Raw genomic sequence first — 17,405 nt, 5'->3', positions numbered from 1 at the left:
TGAGTAACTCCCTTTATAATTTAGTTTTGATCCAGTTAGCGCTGCGATCGGGTTTCAATTTATTTTTTACCAAAGTCAAAACATACAGTTTATATAGTTTTCAATGGGGATGTTCGAACTTTGTTTTTCAGCGTATAAGCGGCCATCTTGGTAAAGTTGTCAGCTGACAGCTGTCAAATTTGACAATGTCTAACTAGCAGCGAATGTCTTAAGACTTGAGTAACTTTCAAACAATAGGTTATATATTGCGAAAATATATTTTGCGTACATTTAAAATTACCGATGATAGATGTAAGCTTGTTTAATAAATTTAAAATAACGAGAATTTATCGTCAGTATTTCTAAACAAAATACATTCAATTCAACACAATCGTTATAAAAATGTAATTATATTGTAACTACACGCTGGTGAGGCTTCTGCCCTCGGGAGTGGAAGTTAGCTGGACCCTTGCACTTTGACGGTCACGCCACACATCTGGGAAGGGGGCGCGTTGATAATCTGGAAGGAATGTTCCATAATTAATGAAATTATAGAAGTTTTCGAGCAAAACGTTTATATGTTTACCTGTCTTAATCTATACTAAATAAATGCGAAAGTAATTCTGTCTGTCTGTCTGTTGTACGGGACAAACCACTAAACTGATTTTTTTTTTTATTTGGTATGAAACAGGCTTGAACTCCCAACGGAGTCCTCCCTATTTTTTGCTTAACTGACCAATGACCAACCACGCGAGCGATGCCTCGGACGTCAACTAGTATCTAATATAAAGTAAAACAACAGACTTGAAACATTAATCTCTATAAATTATAAATAAAATTCGTGTCCATTAAATATTTGATCGCAATTTTTTTTACCATTAGTGATAGTATTTATCAAATGAGAAGTATACTCTTTTAAACAAAAAATAACTTTCTAAATCGTCATAAATGATGGAGTCCTGAGGTATTTATCATTTAGTCGGCTAAAGTCTAGCCTGCCTCGTCGGTGTAATGAACTAGTAGCTCCTATTTGTAAGTTTAATTCATCAGTAGCTACGTTTGTACCCGAGATCCTGCGTACAAACTGTGGCCAAATGAAAAAAAATATTGAAGATTTTTGTCGATTTTGAATCTGCCTGGAGTCATAAAGATCGCACTGTTTACACTTCAATGCCTCGAAAAGTGCGTAACGCCGCTGTTCTTGCACTTGAACAGAATGTCACGTTAGTATCACCTATGGAATACACTTCCGTTTGCGAATATACTTTTGCCCCATGATATATCCTGTGTAGTTTGATGGTCTCCCTTAAGTCCTACAGTTGTCGAAATCAGTCAGAAGAAAAACGTTATCAAAAATAAGAATTTTTGAAGGCATGAAAACGTTTCAAGGTCGTTCAGTTTGCTTCGATTAAAGTATTAGAATAGATATTGAAGCTCCGCATGCAACTACGTTAGTTACAATCATGCATGAGTCAAAAATAGGCGCGAGCGATCGCTCTGGGAGCTCGCTGCAGACTAAACGTGCGGTCAACGCTTGAATGGGCGGCTATAACTCTACCATACCCTATCACAACCGACACTACTCGGATCTCGTACCGGAATGTATGCCAACACGCCATTACATAAAACTTTACAATATGACATTGGCCAAAACATTGCCGACAATAATGGCCAACGCGAATAGTCGATTTATGACAGGCAGGCAACCAGAACTTAGCAACTAGAATATAAAAGATTGCGTTGTAAAATCCGAGAGTACAATAAACATTACATACCATAACATTACATAACATAACATATAACATTACATTACATACATAACATTAATATATTACCTGAGCCTCTTATCTTTTCTGCTGTTAAAGGCATCGATGTCAGCAAATACTGCTGATCGTACGCGATACCAATATTGCATACTATTTTGAATCTTTCCGAAGTCATGTATTTAGTCAAATTCGCTGAACGTCTCAACATTTTACAAATATGACAGTTCTTTATCGGGATCTTTTTATGTCAATTATTAATTTTAGTTTCGAAAAAGTCTGTTGAAAGTAGGTTTAATGCAAAGAGGCGACAATTATTTATACCGTAAAAACTGCACTCCTTCAAAAAAATACCGTCTCGTTTAATATTTTATCTGTTAACAAAACGTGATTCGTCGAAATGTGTATCCTGTTTTGGTTTTATTGTTTTATTAGTTGAAATACATAACAATAAATGCATAATAATATTTATATCGGTTATATCATTAACGTAATATAACCAGCAGTGCGATTTTGTAAGAATATTGACAATTGACTTACGGCGATGCGCCATTTTGTTGCGTGTTTTCGTATCCAATAATATTATAATTATTAAAGTCAAGATATACGTAATATAGTAATATATAATTTTAAAAAATCTTAACATTTAAATTAATTACTGATAAATATTATTTTTATATATATATTTTTTTTTTTGCGTTCTTTCATATTGAAGAACGTATACTGAGTGACGTAGTAAAGGTAGTGACGTCACATTTCAGACGTAAAAAAGGGGCATCCATCTTGGATTGTCACGGTGGCAACCATAAATCAAAAATCATACCCGTGCTAAGTGTGCAGTCGGGGAGGGTCCTTGTTTTAATTATATGCCCAAAAATAAACGAAGAAAATTTTTTAACGTTGATTTTCCTTTATATATTTATATCAAGATAAATTAACAATAACAAATTTCCCAACGTCATTTTATGACGTCTAACATTTCCTCATTGCCAGAGAGGGAGAGAGAGAGATCTATCATGTGTGACGTCATTTTTATCAGCTGTCATAAAAATTGTACATCAATACTGTTGCAATAAACATCTTAGCCGAGCGACATCTTCGTCACGTCGCACAAATACCCTTTAAAAAAAAAAAAAGGCGGGAGTTTTTGGCGGCACTGTGTAGTGTGATTATTGATGGTTATTTGTGTTGTAGATATAATGTTTTTTCTTTTGTGGTAGATTGATTGCTGTCGTAAATTAAAGGTCATTGTTGTTAGCCTATTTGTGCTTTTTTTTCTTTTAGTAATTCCTACATCTGGTTCTAAAAATACTAATAACTCTGTAACACTTCTGTTACCTCTTCGCGCTTAAGCCGCAGAATTAGATGAACTTTGGTACGGAGATACTTCGAGTCCCGGAGAATGACGTAGGCTAATTTTTTAATTGACCCCTCGACGGGACAAAATGGAGGATGATGCTTTGTGTGCTAAAGTTATTTTTTTATAAATTACGCGCGTGTAAAACCGCTGGATCAACTAGTGTATGTCGGCGATTCGCCAGAATTCTCCCCGGGATTCATGTCGAAATCCAGAAAAACACATTTTGCATTAATAAATTTAATTCCTTTTTTTATATCAACAACAAGACCATATTTATTTTGTTAGAAACATAATAACTATTAAACGCTTATAATAATAAAAAAAATAATATCAAATTATTTTTGATCTTAATTAAAAATCTAAATATATTGTAATTAGCTTAATTATTTATCACTATCTATATTAAAAATATACCGGACAAATCAAATTTACACATTTCTTGACAAAAAGAAATCATATTTATATTTCTAAATTATTTAAACAGTATTAGTTAACAATTGCCATAACCAAAACTTCTATTAAATCTTAATTTATTTAATTCCTTACTTATTATAATAAATCTGTCCGGAAATCATAGGCTTAACGCCATAGGTACGAAACAAATGTTAATGACTTGATACATTCTACATTCCAAAATAAGAAATATAACTTAGTATTATCTAAGATTGATTCTAAAATATGAATTACAATTTATTATTCTACATTTTACTTACTTTATTGCTAAGAGTAGATAATAATGAATGAATGATGAAGAAGTTCATTACTTTTCTATGTTGTCTTGAGTCTGGGTGTTTGTGGTACCGTCGTTACTTCTGATTTTCCATAACACAAGTGCTTTAGCTACTTACATTGGGATCAGAGTAATGTATGTGATGTTGTCCAATATTTATATATTTACAGCGCCAATGTCTATGGGCGGTGGTGACCACATACCATCAGGTGGCCCATCTGACCATTCGCCTACCAATACTATAAATAAAAATGTTCGTAACACCATTACAAATAAAATAAAAAAAATATCCACCGTACCGATATTTGCAAAAAAAAAAGTACTTAAGGTAAAAGATCATGGATATGAGTTTTATGCGTTTTTCAAGCAAACGTCAAATTTTAACATAAAAATAGATCGATATAATATTGATCTTGATCTTGAATAGATCATGAATTTATCTATAGAAAATAGTGTCTATACACTTATTCCCGTGAGTCACCGTTTCTGAGATAAGTATAAAGATTTTAAATTAACATGGTTATTTTTATTACTAACAGTATTTAAAACGGGATATTTACCATGTTTTTTATTTTTATTTGGTGGAGCTCGATATTTCGACGTTATCTACGAATGTCTTGTTCACGAGATATCGAGCTCCACCAAATAAAAATAAAAAACATGGTAAATATCCCGTTTTAAATACTGTTATTATAAAGATTGATCGAGTTGAGTTAGTTGAGTTCTTCATAATGTGCACACGGTTCCACGCTACCTGTGAGGTTGGGTATTTGGCGCGTTTTTTTAACGTGATTTCCTAAACCACGATCTATGTGATGCTGTTTAATTAAATACATTAAATTTTCTTACTACAAAATTATATTTTTTGGACACTTGGACCTTGGAGTAGTAGTGCAAAAAACTTCATTAAAAGTATAACACCTTGCCTTATTGTCTCCACTGGTGACAGGACGGCTGGTACGTTTTGCCCAGAGGATCGGAACTGCAATTCAACTGGGAAATGCTGCTAGCATTCTTGCCGCCATTCCAATCGGTCGAAATTTTTACAGTAACTATTTTTAATTCATATTTGTATATATTTAAAGACTTATCGTTAATAAATATTTTATATTAATAGCATGAGCCCATTTTTGTCGCTAAAATTCCCTTCCTGCAATTTACTAAATTGTTACGATTTAACAAAGAATTAATTTTAGAGAGCGAAAAAAAATTAAAGGCCGGTTAGGGAGCAGAGAACTACGGCTACAGCTGTAAAAAAAAAATGAAAACATAAACATTCTTACTGAAATAATGTATAATATTTGATATTAAAAAAATCATTTAAAAGACGTTTCATCATTTTAGCGCCAAATGTCAAGTGACTTGCAGTTTACAATGAAATGTAGTCAAAACAAAACCTGTCATAGGTTTCAAAATACCTAAAAAATCTTCTAATATAAATACACGCGAAGTTTCGCGGGCAACTCGAAGTACTACTAGTAGTTTGTATTGGCAATGTAGTAGGCGTTGTGGATCTTAAGAAATTCTTAATGATTGTCTATAAAATATGACTATTGATGTTCCAAATTTTTAAATAATAATAGTTATTGATTACATATTAACTTGTATCATTACAGAACAGTAATTAGAAAACGGTCAATTTAATGATTCATCTAATTAAACATTAATTTCCTCTTAGCGAGTCAGTTAAGCGTTAGCGCTCGCGATGCGCGGACGTGCGTTGACGAATTGTTTCTTGTTTACATAGTTTATACATTCTGTGCGCGCGTGATTCTGAGGAAAACAAGTTAATTAATCTTTGGGATTTTGATGTTATAAGTTGTTTTAAATATCAAATGCAAAACGGACCGTTAAAGGTAAATAAATATGTTTTTTTTTTTCTATTAGTAACATTCATGATTTATTTTATGGTCACAACATTTCACGGCCATGAACTTAAAAAAAAAAACTTTAATTTAAATATACTGTTGTAATATATTTGAATCATCAGGCGAGTTTTAATGGAGAGAGTCTAAAAAACCTGGACATTACTTAGACCAATTCTTAGACCATCAGTGTTGCGCTCCAGAATATTGTTTAAAAAGCAATGTTTTCGGGAAATAGAACACTGGGCGCTTGTTGCGTTCAATGCGGAACTGAGACTCATGATAATGCAAGGGGATCACTAAGATCACTCTAATCTACTCTATTTTATACAATAGTTCGAATACCGTACACCTGTTTATGTAAACAAGTATCCTAGCTATCTATAAATATAAGATTATTCAATTTACGAAGACCTAAATGTGATCGTCATATTTTAGGTTATATTTTTATTTGTAATATTTTGACAGACGAATTTGCCACTTGGACCAAAATGGGATTCCGTAACAAATATTAAGTAACCCTCACGTTGTCAATGCTCCAGCAACCGTGAGAACTACGATGGTATTTCCCTTGTACGTGTCGGTACACTAGCTCAGTCACCATTCAAACCGCAACACAACAATACTAAATTTGTACTTACGTAAGAAACCAGTTGCTATAGTAACTGACCTTACTGGTGTGCGTTCTGATGAGTGCCTAACTACCCAAATGCAAATGCCAGTCCACCTAGCTATTTCATAAAAAAAGCCCCCATGCAAATGAAAAATTGTCATTACAAATGAATTTTTAAGCCTTACGTCCTAATTTTTCCAGAATAAGGCCCCTAGCCGTCAAGGGGCCAACACTGCCCATTAATCCCGCACTCGTTAGGAGAGAAAATACGTATAAATTAAAGGCATACAATATAAATAATTGTTTTAATTGTATCGCGTTTGTGGTTTTATATTATTTGAAATGGACGAACGGATGGTAAGTGGTCACCACTCGGTGACCTTGTTATTGATAATATTGACCATTTCTTATATATTATGTATCTTGTGACCGTAATTACATGAGTCACTGTCTGACCTTTGAAGTTACTCAATGGTATTTGTAAACATTATATGTCGAGATTAAACCAAAATGTCTCAGCGGTTGGAACACGTGAATCTTAACCGATGATTGCGAGTTCAGACCCGGGCAATCAGTGCTGATTTTTTGATGTGGATAATATTTCTTTTGAAATCTGATTGTGGATTTGAGTTTATAATACAATTCGTGTATTTGTGCGGAAAGTCCTCTTAATGATAATAAGCTAAATCCAGAGCCGGGTTATCTATGAAGCATTGAAGGTAACTGCCTAGGGCCCCGCGTTGACAAGGGGCCCTAGACCGATCAAAATTTTGGAAATTGTTTAAGTCAAATATTTTTCCTATTTATATAGAGTGATTGCTTATCTTCGTAATATAGTAAAAAAAAAGAGTAAAGGGGCCCAGAGAGATAATATATTGCCGAGGGGTAAATAGTTAATTCGACCTCTATCTCATGTTTATGTGACATATAAACATATCGACTATATATATGATATCGGTACAGCAATACTTAGTACTGGTGTGTTCGGGTTTGACGACTGAGTAAGCCAGTGTACTCATAACATCTCGAACTCATGGTTGCTGGTGCAGGTGTTACGTAAGGTATGGTTTGGTCTCCAACCTACGATACATAAAAAAACATATCCTGAGACTGAACCCAGGACCTCAAGACTTACAAACTAACCACTAGACCAACGAGGCAGTTAATCTGCTAGTCTACGGTCTTGAGAATAAACTACAATAATATAATTGTTCTATATCAACCGGTTTAGTAGTGTTTGCTAAATCCGGAAAAAAAATAACATCACAAACGAAACCTGTTCATTATATTTGCATGACAAGAAATATTAAAACACATTTATAATAGTTCTGATAATTCAAATGACGCCATTGATTAAATGTCACGCAAGATGGCGGACTGGTGTCATTCACGTTCACTCGCGACGCGCCCTGGCTTCGCTTTTGTACAATTTATTAATAAAATGAGCTTAGCGAGATAAAATAATTAGGTATGTACTAGTATCATTTATGTATTAAATAAACAGACACATTTAAATTAAATAACAACATTTAAGAATAAAGAGCCGAGATGGCCCAGTGGCTAGAACGCGTGCATCTTAACCGATGATTTCGGGTTCAAACCCAGGCAAGCACCACTGAATATTCATGTGCTTAATTTGTGTTTATAATTCATCTCGTGCTCGGCGGTGAAGGAAAACATCGTAAGGAAACCTGCATGTGTCTAATTTCAACGATATTCTGCCACATGTGTATTCCACCAACCCGCATTGGAGAAACGTGGTGGAATATGCTCCAAACCTTCTCCTCAAATGGAGAGGAGGCCTTTAGCCCAGCAGTGGGAAATTTACAGGCTGCTAATGTAATATGTAAAAGAAAAGAGTAATTAAATGTCCCTTTGAGCAGAAGATTCTGGAGGTTGTTGGTGCCACACTTGTGTCAGAATTTCATGGAAATTACACACATGTAGGTTTGATCACGATCTTTTCCTTCACCGATATAAATTATAAACGCAAATTAAGCACGATCATCGGCTAAGACGCACGCGAAACTGGTTGGCTTAAGCTTAGCAATATATCTCCCCAACAATTCATCTGCTGGATTACGAGTTGTCATACGACATTTCCTCAATTAATCTTTAAATATATTTGTTGGGGAAAAACAACAGTGTACGCTAATATATCCGCCTTGTAATCGTGATTGTGCCGGAGCCGTGTCCCCTTTTGGTAACGAAGGTACTGCACGTGATGATGCAGCTTTTTTGTTCAAGAATTTCGCTATTAATCACAAAGTGGAATATTTTGATTATTTACGTTGCTACTCGAAGAATGAGGATCATATTGTGAGTACGGTCTTGAGTAAGAACGTGGATGGATATAGAGGAAGGGGACGGGGAGAAGGGGAAAACATGGATGGATTGTGTGAAAGATGATATGGCTGGAAAGAATGTTACTTGTGAGATGACGTCAGATAGGGAAGTATGGAAGATGAAGACATGCTGCGTCGACCCCAAGTAAATTGAGATAAGGGCAGGAGGATGATGACGTTGCTACTCGTTTAATCCCGACTTCGTTCGGGTGTAATAATTGAGAATGGGAATAATTGTAAATACCGTTAGATTATAGTCTATCTCGCGAGATTGTGAACTGTCGAATGATTTTGAACCGTAATATGCTGCGTACAATTTAACGTATTTCTTTTCGGTAGATTATAATCTACCGAAGATAATTAAAGTTAAATTATAAATACTCTAACCTAACCTAACCGAAATATCATAAACTATCAACATTTTTTACATTTTATTTTTAGTTCACAATATTTCGGCAGTTTACAATCTCGCGAGATAGATTATAATCTAACGGTATTTACAATTTTACTGTGACATATACATATATTGCGTACTCAATCGCAGTCATTACGGTTCAGCCGTTTAAGAGTTCAGTGACGGACATACGTACTAAAGAATTATATATTTAAATATATGACGCATAAAATATACCATTATCCTCCTTGACATCATCGTAGGCGTTACAGGTCTTGTGGGCATCGTCAGGAATGAATTTGAGTACAAAACAAAGTATAAACTCTTTCGTGCAACTTAAATTGAAGTTTCGTAATCTTTAATCTCTTCACGACATAGTGCCCATAGACATTAGCGCTGTAAGAAATATTAATCATTCCTTACGTCACCAATCCGCCATCAACCTTAGAACCTAAGATGTTGTGTCCCTTGTGCCTGTAACACTGGCTTACTCACCCGTCAAACGGGAACACAACGTTACTAAGTATTGCTTGGCGGTATATATGATGCCACCAAGTAAAATGAAAACATTAAATTTTATCTGTGATGTTCATGTAAGGTTGATTTACAAATTACATTAAATAGTCCGGAATCATCGCGCGGCAATTTTTATATATCCTATTTTCCCTCGCTTTTGCGATGTCTGTCACTCGAGATGACAGATGCATAAATACGCAGATAATTAATATGTTATTATAGATCTGTGTACACTACAATATCCATCACTTCCTCCGATATCTTTTAATAGATAGATTGATTCAAGAGGAAGGTTTATATGTATAATACATGTACAATATAGTAGAGAAACACTAATTTTAGAGGTTTTTAAAGTGATGTCGTAAATAAACACATTTTTAGCGCTTACATTGCAAATGCTGGGTCAACCCTACGAGATAGGTCTTCAAAAAAGCCCGCGATAATATATGTCAATCTCATAGGGATAACCAACTATTACGAGATAGGCATTCGAATAACTTGTACCTACGAACGATTTTTTGCAACTCATAATTTGTAATCAGTGTGATATTTTATAGATTCTGTTTTAAGAAGTATTTATTTTCGACTCGTTAGAACGTATATTTTGATTGCTCGGCCAATATTCGCGATTTATAGATAATTTTTTTTTTTAGAATTGCGTCATTAGTTTCGTAGGTCAACCCCTACATATAAACCAATTTGATATCTATGTAATATTAATATATAAACTCTATTCCAACCATAACAGGAAAAAAGCCAAATAAACAACATTTGACAGCAAATTGACGCGATATCATTGGTCGAGAGCTTGATTAATCTATGATATTCACTGTGGATTTGCAAAAATGACGATTTGAACGTCGACGAAACTGTTATCGAAATTTTCTCCAATGCGGGTTGGTGGAATACACATGTGGCAGAATTTCTTTGAAATTAGACTCATGCAGGTGTCCTCACGATGTTTTCCTTCACCGCCGAGCACGAGATGAATTATAAACACAAATTAAGCACATGAAAATTCAGTGTTGCTTGCCTGGGTTTGAACCCGAAATCATCGGTTAAGATGCACGCGTTCTAGCCACTGGGCCATCACGGCTCATATTTAATTAATATTAAACTGTTTTTATTTCAGATGCATATTTACAGAACACTTTTGACAGCTGTCGGATTAGTTTTGACATATGGCGTTACGGTACTAGCCGAAGAAGACATTAAGGGGGATGACCTTGAAACTCTCATACATGACATATTTGGTAAATTATTATTGTTATTACAAAAACCAAACCGTCGCCAGACGTTGTCTTGTTTGTTCGCGCGCTGCATTTTCTGGTATATTTTTTTTTAATTTCAGTTAGACAACAAAATAATCATTTCCCTATTTATAAATAAAATTTTGTGCAGGTTTAAGATAGACCCGATCGTAACCTATCCGCGACTATTATAGATCGTTAAAAAATAATGATTTTTTTTAGTCGGCATCATGTATCCGCTATACTGGATGAGAGTAGCTCAAGACAGGAAAAAGTCAATTGAGTTGGAGGTCTATAATCGTCGAGAGGGCCTTAGTTAAAATAAGATAAAAAAAACCTGTTATTGTTATAATTAAGAGGCTTAAAAAATGTATCCGTAAAATTCATATAATCGAGGTAATTCTATATTAAATCGGTGAAATTCAATGGCATGACAGTCCAACGGGCGGCCATGTTTGACGTTTACGGGTGCGTTCAGAAAGTGTGTTCCCAATTATAATTTCATGCAGAGGTACGGTAGTTAGTATATTTATATTTGTTTAGCCTTATTTATTTTACTCGAGCGACGCCGGGCTTTCATCTAGTTTATTAATATAATAGGACAAAGGGATTCCTTGTCCATCAATCCGTTTGTCTGTCTGTACGTAAAGACAAAATGTCTCAGGAACGCGTAAAAAAAATAAAGTTGAAATTAATATCAAACACTGGCATCTGTGGTCACTTGGAGCTGTGAAAAAATTTAACCTCAAGTCTGAGCAATCAGACTTGACAGACTTGACAGAATCAGACAATGAGAGCTGAGATGGCCCAGTGGTTAGAACGCGTGCATCTTAACCGATGATTGCGGGTTCAAACCCAGGCAGGCACCACTGAATTTTCATGTGCTTAATTTCTGTTTATAATTCATCTCGTGCTCGGCGGTGAAGGAAAACATCGTGAGGAAACCTGCATGTGTCTAATTTCAACGAAATTCTGCCACATGTGTATTCCGCCAACCCGCATTGGAGCAGCGTGGTGGAATATGCTCCAAACCTTCTCCGCAAAGGGAGAGGAGGCCTTTAGCCCTGCAGTGGGAAATTTATAGGCGGCTAATGCTAATGCTGAGCAATCAAAAGATAAGGCCGTTTATGTCGTATTTCCCATTTACATTTGCAAAGGGAATCAAAACCTAGAGGGTACTTCTTATATTATAGGTCATATAATAATGAAATTGCACCAGAAGCAATATCTTGTTGGTAAATCTTCAGTATTGTGTGATGATACGTAACTCTGAATGCGCAGGTCTGATTTGTACTTACCCGGTATTTTTATAGTATGTGTATGTGTAATGGATCACCTGATGGTAAGTGGTCACCACGGCCCAAAGATATGGCCGCTGTTAGAAATAATAACCATTCATTACATCACCATTGCTCCACCTTGGAGCTAAAATGTTATGTCCCTTATGCCTGTAATTACACTGACTAACTCCCCCTTCCAGCTGTAACATAACAATAATATGTAATTTTGTTTCGAACCTAACGAGAGAGATTTACTCAAAGCCTTACTTAGCCTTGCCAAGAAATAATAAATATTTAAGCACGAGAGACTGCATTGATCCAGCATCTTTCGTTTAAGGTACGAGGTACCCCCAAACCCCCTTTTTTCATACAGTGGAAATTACTTGGTGGTAGGGCTTTGGGCAAGCCCGTCTGGGTAGGTACCACCCACTCATCAGATATTCTCCCGCCAAACAGCAGTACTCAGCATTGTTGTGTTCCGGTTTGAAGGGTGAGTGAGCCTGTGTAACTACAAGCACAAGGGACATAACTTAGTTCCCGAAGTTGGTAGCGCATTGGTGATGTAAGGAGTGGTTAATATTTCTTACAACGCCATTGTCTATGGGCGGCAGTGACCACTTACCATCAGGTGACCTATTTATTCGTCCGCCTACCGATATCATAAAAAAAAAAAATCCTGAGAAAGGTTAGGGCCTATGTGAGGACGAACTGAATTATGCGGCATTCGAACGCATTTGAATTACTGCGATGGCCGTTTTCAGCACGGATCGTTTACGCTGCGGAATCGTATCGGTGTAACGGCTACGGCCTTGCTGTAATAATCCTGCTATTTTATAATATACGTTTTCAGGTGAACCCTGTATTTTAAAAAACGACGTTATTGGTTCGTGTGTGAAATACTATCTTTGTAATGAAAATGGCACCGTCGTGAAAGATGGCAAAGGCGTTTTAGAATCTCGGTAAGAATTTAAAAATATTCGTTTATCCCGTTCCAATCATAGATGTATACTTTATTCCAACCATAACAGGAAATAAGTCAAATGAACAATATTTAACGGCAAATTGACGCGATATCGAGTCGAGAGCTTGATTAATCTATGATATTCACTGTGGATTTGCGAAAAAATGGCGTTTCGAACGTCGAAATGGAAGAAACCGTTATCGATGTTTTGGAAGTAAAATTAAAGTAGAAATAAGTAGTTACTGCAGGAGTCACATTGGCTCACTCGCCCTTCAAAGCGCACAACAATATGACGTATGATCAGTCGGTACCTAATTAAACGGGCAACCTTCAAGTTACTCATTCAATTGAAATACTATCTTAAATTTTCTATGTCTTCAGGAACATGCGGGGCACCTGTTCCAATTTCTTAGATGTTTGCTGTTTACATGGAAACATGAACCCTTCAATTAATAATAATAATCAAATAACTCAAGATGTAAGTTTATTTTAAAGCTGAAACACTTTAAGAATTGACCGGTTTATTTTGATACGTATGTTTATTTAATCTGTGCTAAAGAGTTTTTGCTGATCTTAACTTGATAGAATCTACATTCCGAGCCGATGTGATATATTGTTGCTTTTTCACGACCAAACTATAGAATCAAAATTGATGATATTTGGTATGAAGTGAGCTAGAACCCCAAGGAAGGACATAGGGCATACTTTTTATGTCTAACACTGGTTGGGTACTCTCTTTCAACTTGGCTTGTTAATAAACATGAGATAATAACATTGATAAATATGGTATATTGGGGCCATTCATTTATTACGGGAGATGATTTAACCGCGCGATTGCTGAGGTTCGCTCCGATGCGTGCCTTTAGAACCCTTGAAATTACAATAAAAAACACATTTCAAAAAGTTGTTACTTTGAAAATTAAACCAAACGTGTATTCATTTTCTCCTTTAGATTCTTACGTAATAAATATTAAACAGGGAGGGAAGGTGTCAGTTCTTATTTTTTCTTTTATAAGGGGGGATCAAAAACTAGTTAAAATAGTATTACGTAATAAATTAATGGTCCCATTACTCCGTACAGGATTACATTCATGATAAAAGGCGTTGATTTATTATTTTTATTTATTTATGTTTACATATACATTTGATTATAATTTAAAAAAGAGGGGAAAAGATAACCTACTAAGTATGAGAGTTCTACTCGGTAGAATCGACTTTCCGAATCGGTATCTTTATATTTAATTCAATTCCTGTAACATAATGATTCAAAAGTCCCTCTATGAGTCTACTCGAATAAAGAATATTTTGATTTCGATTATATGCAACATTTCACATTTACAATATTAGATACGATTTAATTTTATATATTACTGTTTCAGAAGAAGAGATGTGGTTGGCGCAATCTTAAAGGTTTGGGCGTACAGCCAAGTAACCTTAAGGTAGACGAAACAAAAATAGGCGAGTTTCCCTGGATGGCGGTTGTGTTAAGGTAAATAATGTCACTCACGGCACAAGCGATAACCGCGATACTGATGGGTGGGTACCGCCATTACCGTCTTTACCATAGGGCATATGGGGCACGTGCCCAGGGCCCCCATCCTAAGAGGGCCCCGAAGAACCAACAATTTACCAAATTAAACCATAAAATAGCAAAAAGTCCCTAAATTCATGGGTGTCCAAGGGCCCCAGCACGGCTTGAGACGGCTCTGGGTACCGCCGGTTTTTTAGAAGGTATTACGGTGTCTGGAACTAGTTGATATCGGCAGCGGAAAGTCTCACATACCTCCAAACTTAACGGTGGGAGGGCGTATTTCCAGCGATAATCAAAATCAAAATATGCTTCATTGAAGTAGGCTTTTGAATCGTCATTTAACAAACTATATTAAGTAAAACCACCACCGGTTCGGAATGTAGATTCTACCGAGAAGAACCGGCAAGAAACTCACTAGTTATTATTTTTCAACATCTAAAAATACAGTCGTGTTAGTTAATATAGTATATGTATGTTATATATCCTACCTGGATGTCAACAAGCATTAACTCCACGCTTTAGAAAGCGCAATAAAGAGGTACGTCGTGAGATGCGGTTGGAACGAAGCTGCTTTCGCTAAATTAACAACGTTTCATGATAATTAAACGACATTTTAAAAATGATATGAAAACTATCTGATAGAAAGAGACACAGAGTAAGAGAGAGAGGGAACGATTTTTTTTTTTTTATAGTAGAAATGGCAAACGAGCAGGAGGCATAACTCTTTTTCCTAACGTGACGATTTTTGCAAGTTCACGCAACTGTAAGCCGCGTTAAACTTCTACGCTCCAAAAAGAAATAAACAATATCACAGAAAATTTTCCCTAATTATGAATTCCTTCGATGTCATATCTGCCGTTTGAGAGCGACGTTTTAAGAACATCTTCTATATTAATAACTAACTTTGCCCGCGACTTGCGCGTTTGAATTTAACAAAAACAATATTGTTATGTTAAAGTTACTCCTTACTACATCAGCTATCTGCCAGTGAAAGTCCCGTCAAAATCGGTCCAGCCGTTCCAGAGATTAGTCGGAACAAACAGACAGACAGACAGACAAAAAATGAAAAATATGTTATTTCGGTATATGGTTATACCGTGTATACATACGCATTTAGTAAAAAGCGCTTATTTTAATATTACAAACAGACACTCCAATTTTATTATATATATAGAAGATTTCGTGCACGTCTACGATAGACCGGACCGAAACCTATCCACAATTATAGATCATTAAAAAATTATTATTGTTTAGTGGACAACATATATTTTCAAAGTTCGTATATTCGAGATATTTCGATAAAATTCAATGACATGACAGTTAAACGGGCGGCCATGTTTGACGTTTACGGGTGCGTTCAGAAAGTTTGTTCCAAATGAATATTTTCGTGCGGTAGTCTCGACGAAAACTTATCCACGATAAATTATAGAGCAACTTTACTGAAAAAATTATAATAATATATATATTATATATAAAATTGTATTTGTTTAGTTTTGTACATGTATTACATCTAGTTTATGATTATTTTCAGAAAAGAATCGGGCCATACGAAGAGCGATACAAAGATTCGGAACATATATATCGGCGGTGGGTCCATCATTCACCCAAGCGTGGTGCTGACAGCAGCTCACGTGGTTTCCGGTCCTGAGCTGTTCATCCGCGCTGGAGAATGGGACACGCAGTCAAATGACGAGCTGTATCCCTTTCAGGATAGGCATATCAGCGAAATTGTTACTCACGACGAATTTAATAGTCGTGAGTTGAATTTGTATTTATTATTATTATTAGTATTACGATTTTTATTTTTAATATAATAAAACAATAATGTGCTTTTACGACTCAAAATCAGAACATATTCCTACATATATTTTTATTACGGGCACGATCAATATTGCATGCAGGCACAATGTCACGTTGGAGGAAGAACGAAGGAGATTGATCGGTTTCGGTTAGATCAAAGCTACGTCATTGTTCAAATTTTGAAAAACAGATTAGAGTTTTAGTCCATCACCTAAAACATAAATTTAATTTAATAGTGTAACCGGTTCAAAAGTTCTTAGAAGAGGTCGTCTTGAATAAATTTTTTTTCTGGTCCTATCTATGATTTTTAATGAAGATCTTCGCATCTTAAATCTTATCATTCATTAAGGGTACCTTAATTTATTTATTGCGTTCATTTAATTATTTTTTAATCAAATAAACTAAGCAAATATAATCTTGTTTTTATGTTATTGCTGTATTTACTCTCAGTCGTCTCAGGTACGCATGAACGCATAATGGTTATAATTTAACATGGAGGCTCGCGCCTTATATACGGCTGTAGTTAACGCCGTAAACTTTATTATATGACTGTTTTTATCAAAAATGATTTGTTTTTATTATTTATTTAAGGTAACTTGTTCAACGATATCGCTCTCATATTCCTGACGAAGCCAATAGAATTGGCGCCCAACGTGGGACTCGTTTGTTTGCCGGCACAGAATGTACCAGTGCAAGATGGCTTGAGATGCATATCGACAGGTTGGGGCAAAGACAAATATGGGAAAAAAAGCGCTTTCCGAGTTGTTATGAAGAAAGTAAGCATCGCCTGTATTTTTAATCTATGCTTAATAATGTTCAGTTTCTTGCCGTAGATAGTCAATTCAAGTTCGGTAGTTCTTGTTATATTTATACAAAATAGAACTTTCTAGTATTAAAGTAGTAGTATAAAGTAATAGTACTAAATTAGACACAAGCAGCTTTCCTTCACCGCCTAACACTAAATGAATTATAAACACAAATTAATCTATAAAACTTCAGTACTGCTTGCTATGATTTG

The 17,405-nt window shown here is 35.4% G+C and overlaps 2 protein-coding genes across 2 annotated transcripts in view; one reads left to right on the top strand and one right to left on the bottom strand.

Moving 5' to 3' along the window:
* The window catches only part of LOC113395897 (hemolin-like), a 284,073-nt gene that overhangs the window by 101,753 nt on the left and 164,915 nt on the right, over nt 1–17,405 (bottom strand). The window lies entirely within an intron of this gene.
* Nucleotides 5,519–17,405, top strand: part of LOC113395878 (phenoloxidase-activating factor 2-like) — a 16,692-nt gene continuing 4,805 nt past the window's right edge. Inside the window, exons 1-7 of the mRNA XM_064219910.1 lie at nt 5,519–5,688; nt 10,698–10,818; nt 12,946–13,054; nt 13,438–13,534; nt 14,436–14,545; nt 16,119–16,342; nt 16,979–17,163. Of these exons, the coding sequence (XP_064075980.1) occupies nt 5,668–5,688; nt 10,698–10,818; nt 12,946–13,054; nt 13,438–13,534; nt 14,436–14,545; nt 16,119–16,342; nt 16,979–17,163 (867 nt within the window). The 5' untranslated portion in view covers nt 5,519–5,667. The remainder of the gene's footprint in view (nt 5,689–10,697; nt 10,819–12,945; nt 13,055–13,437; nt 13,535–14,435; nt 14,546–16,118; nt 16,343–16,978; nt 17,164–17,405) is intronic.

This window comes from Vanessa tameamea, chromosome 29 (assembly GCF_037043105.1).
Source record: "Vanessa tameamea isolate UH-Manoa-2023 chromosome 29, ilVanTame1 primary haplotype, whole genome shotgun sequence".
NCBI classification, from domain to species: domain Eukaryota; kingdom Metazoa; phylum Arthropoda; class Insecta; order Lepidoptera; family Nymphalidae; genus Vanessa; species Vanessa tameamea.
The sequence above is the reverse complement of the archived record's forward strand: the minus strand, read 5'-3'. Positions and strand labels throughout refer to the sequence as shown.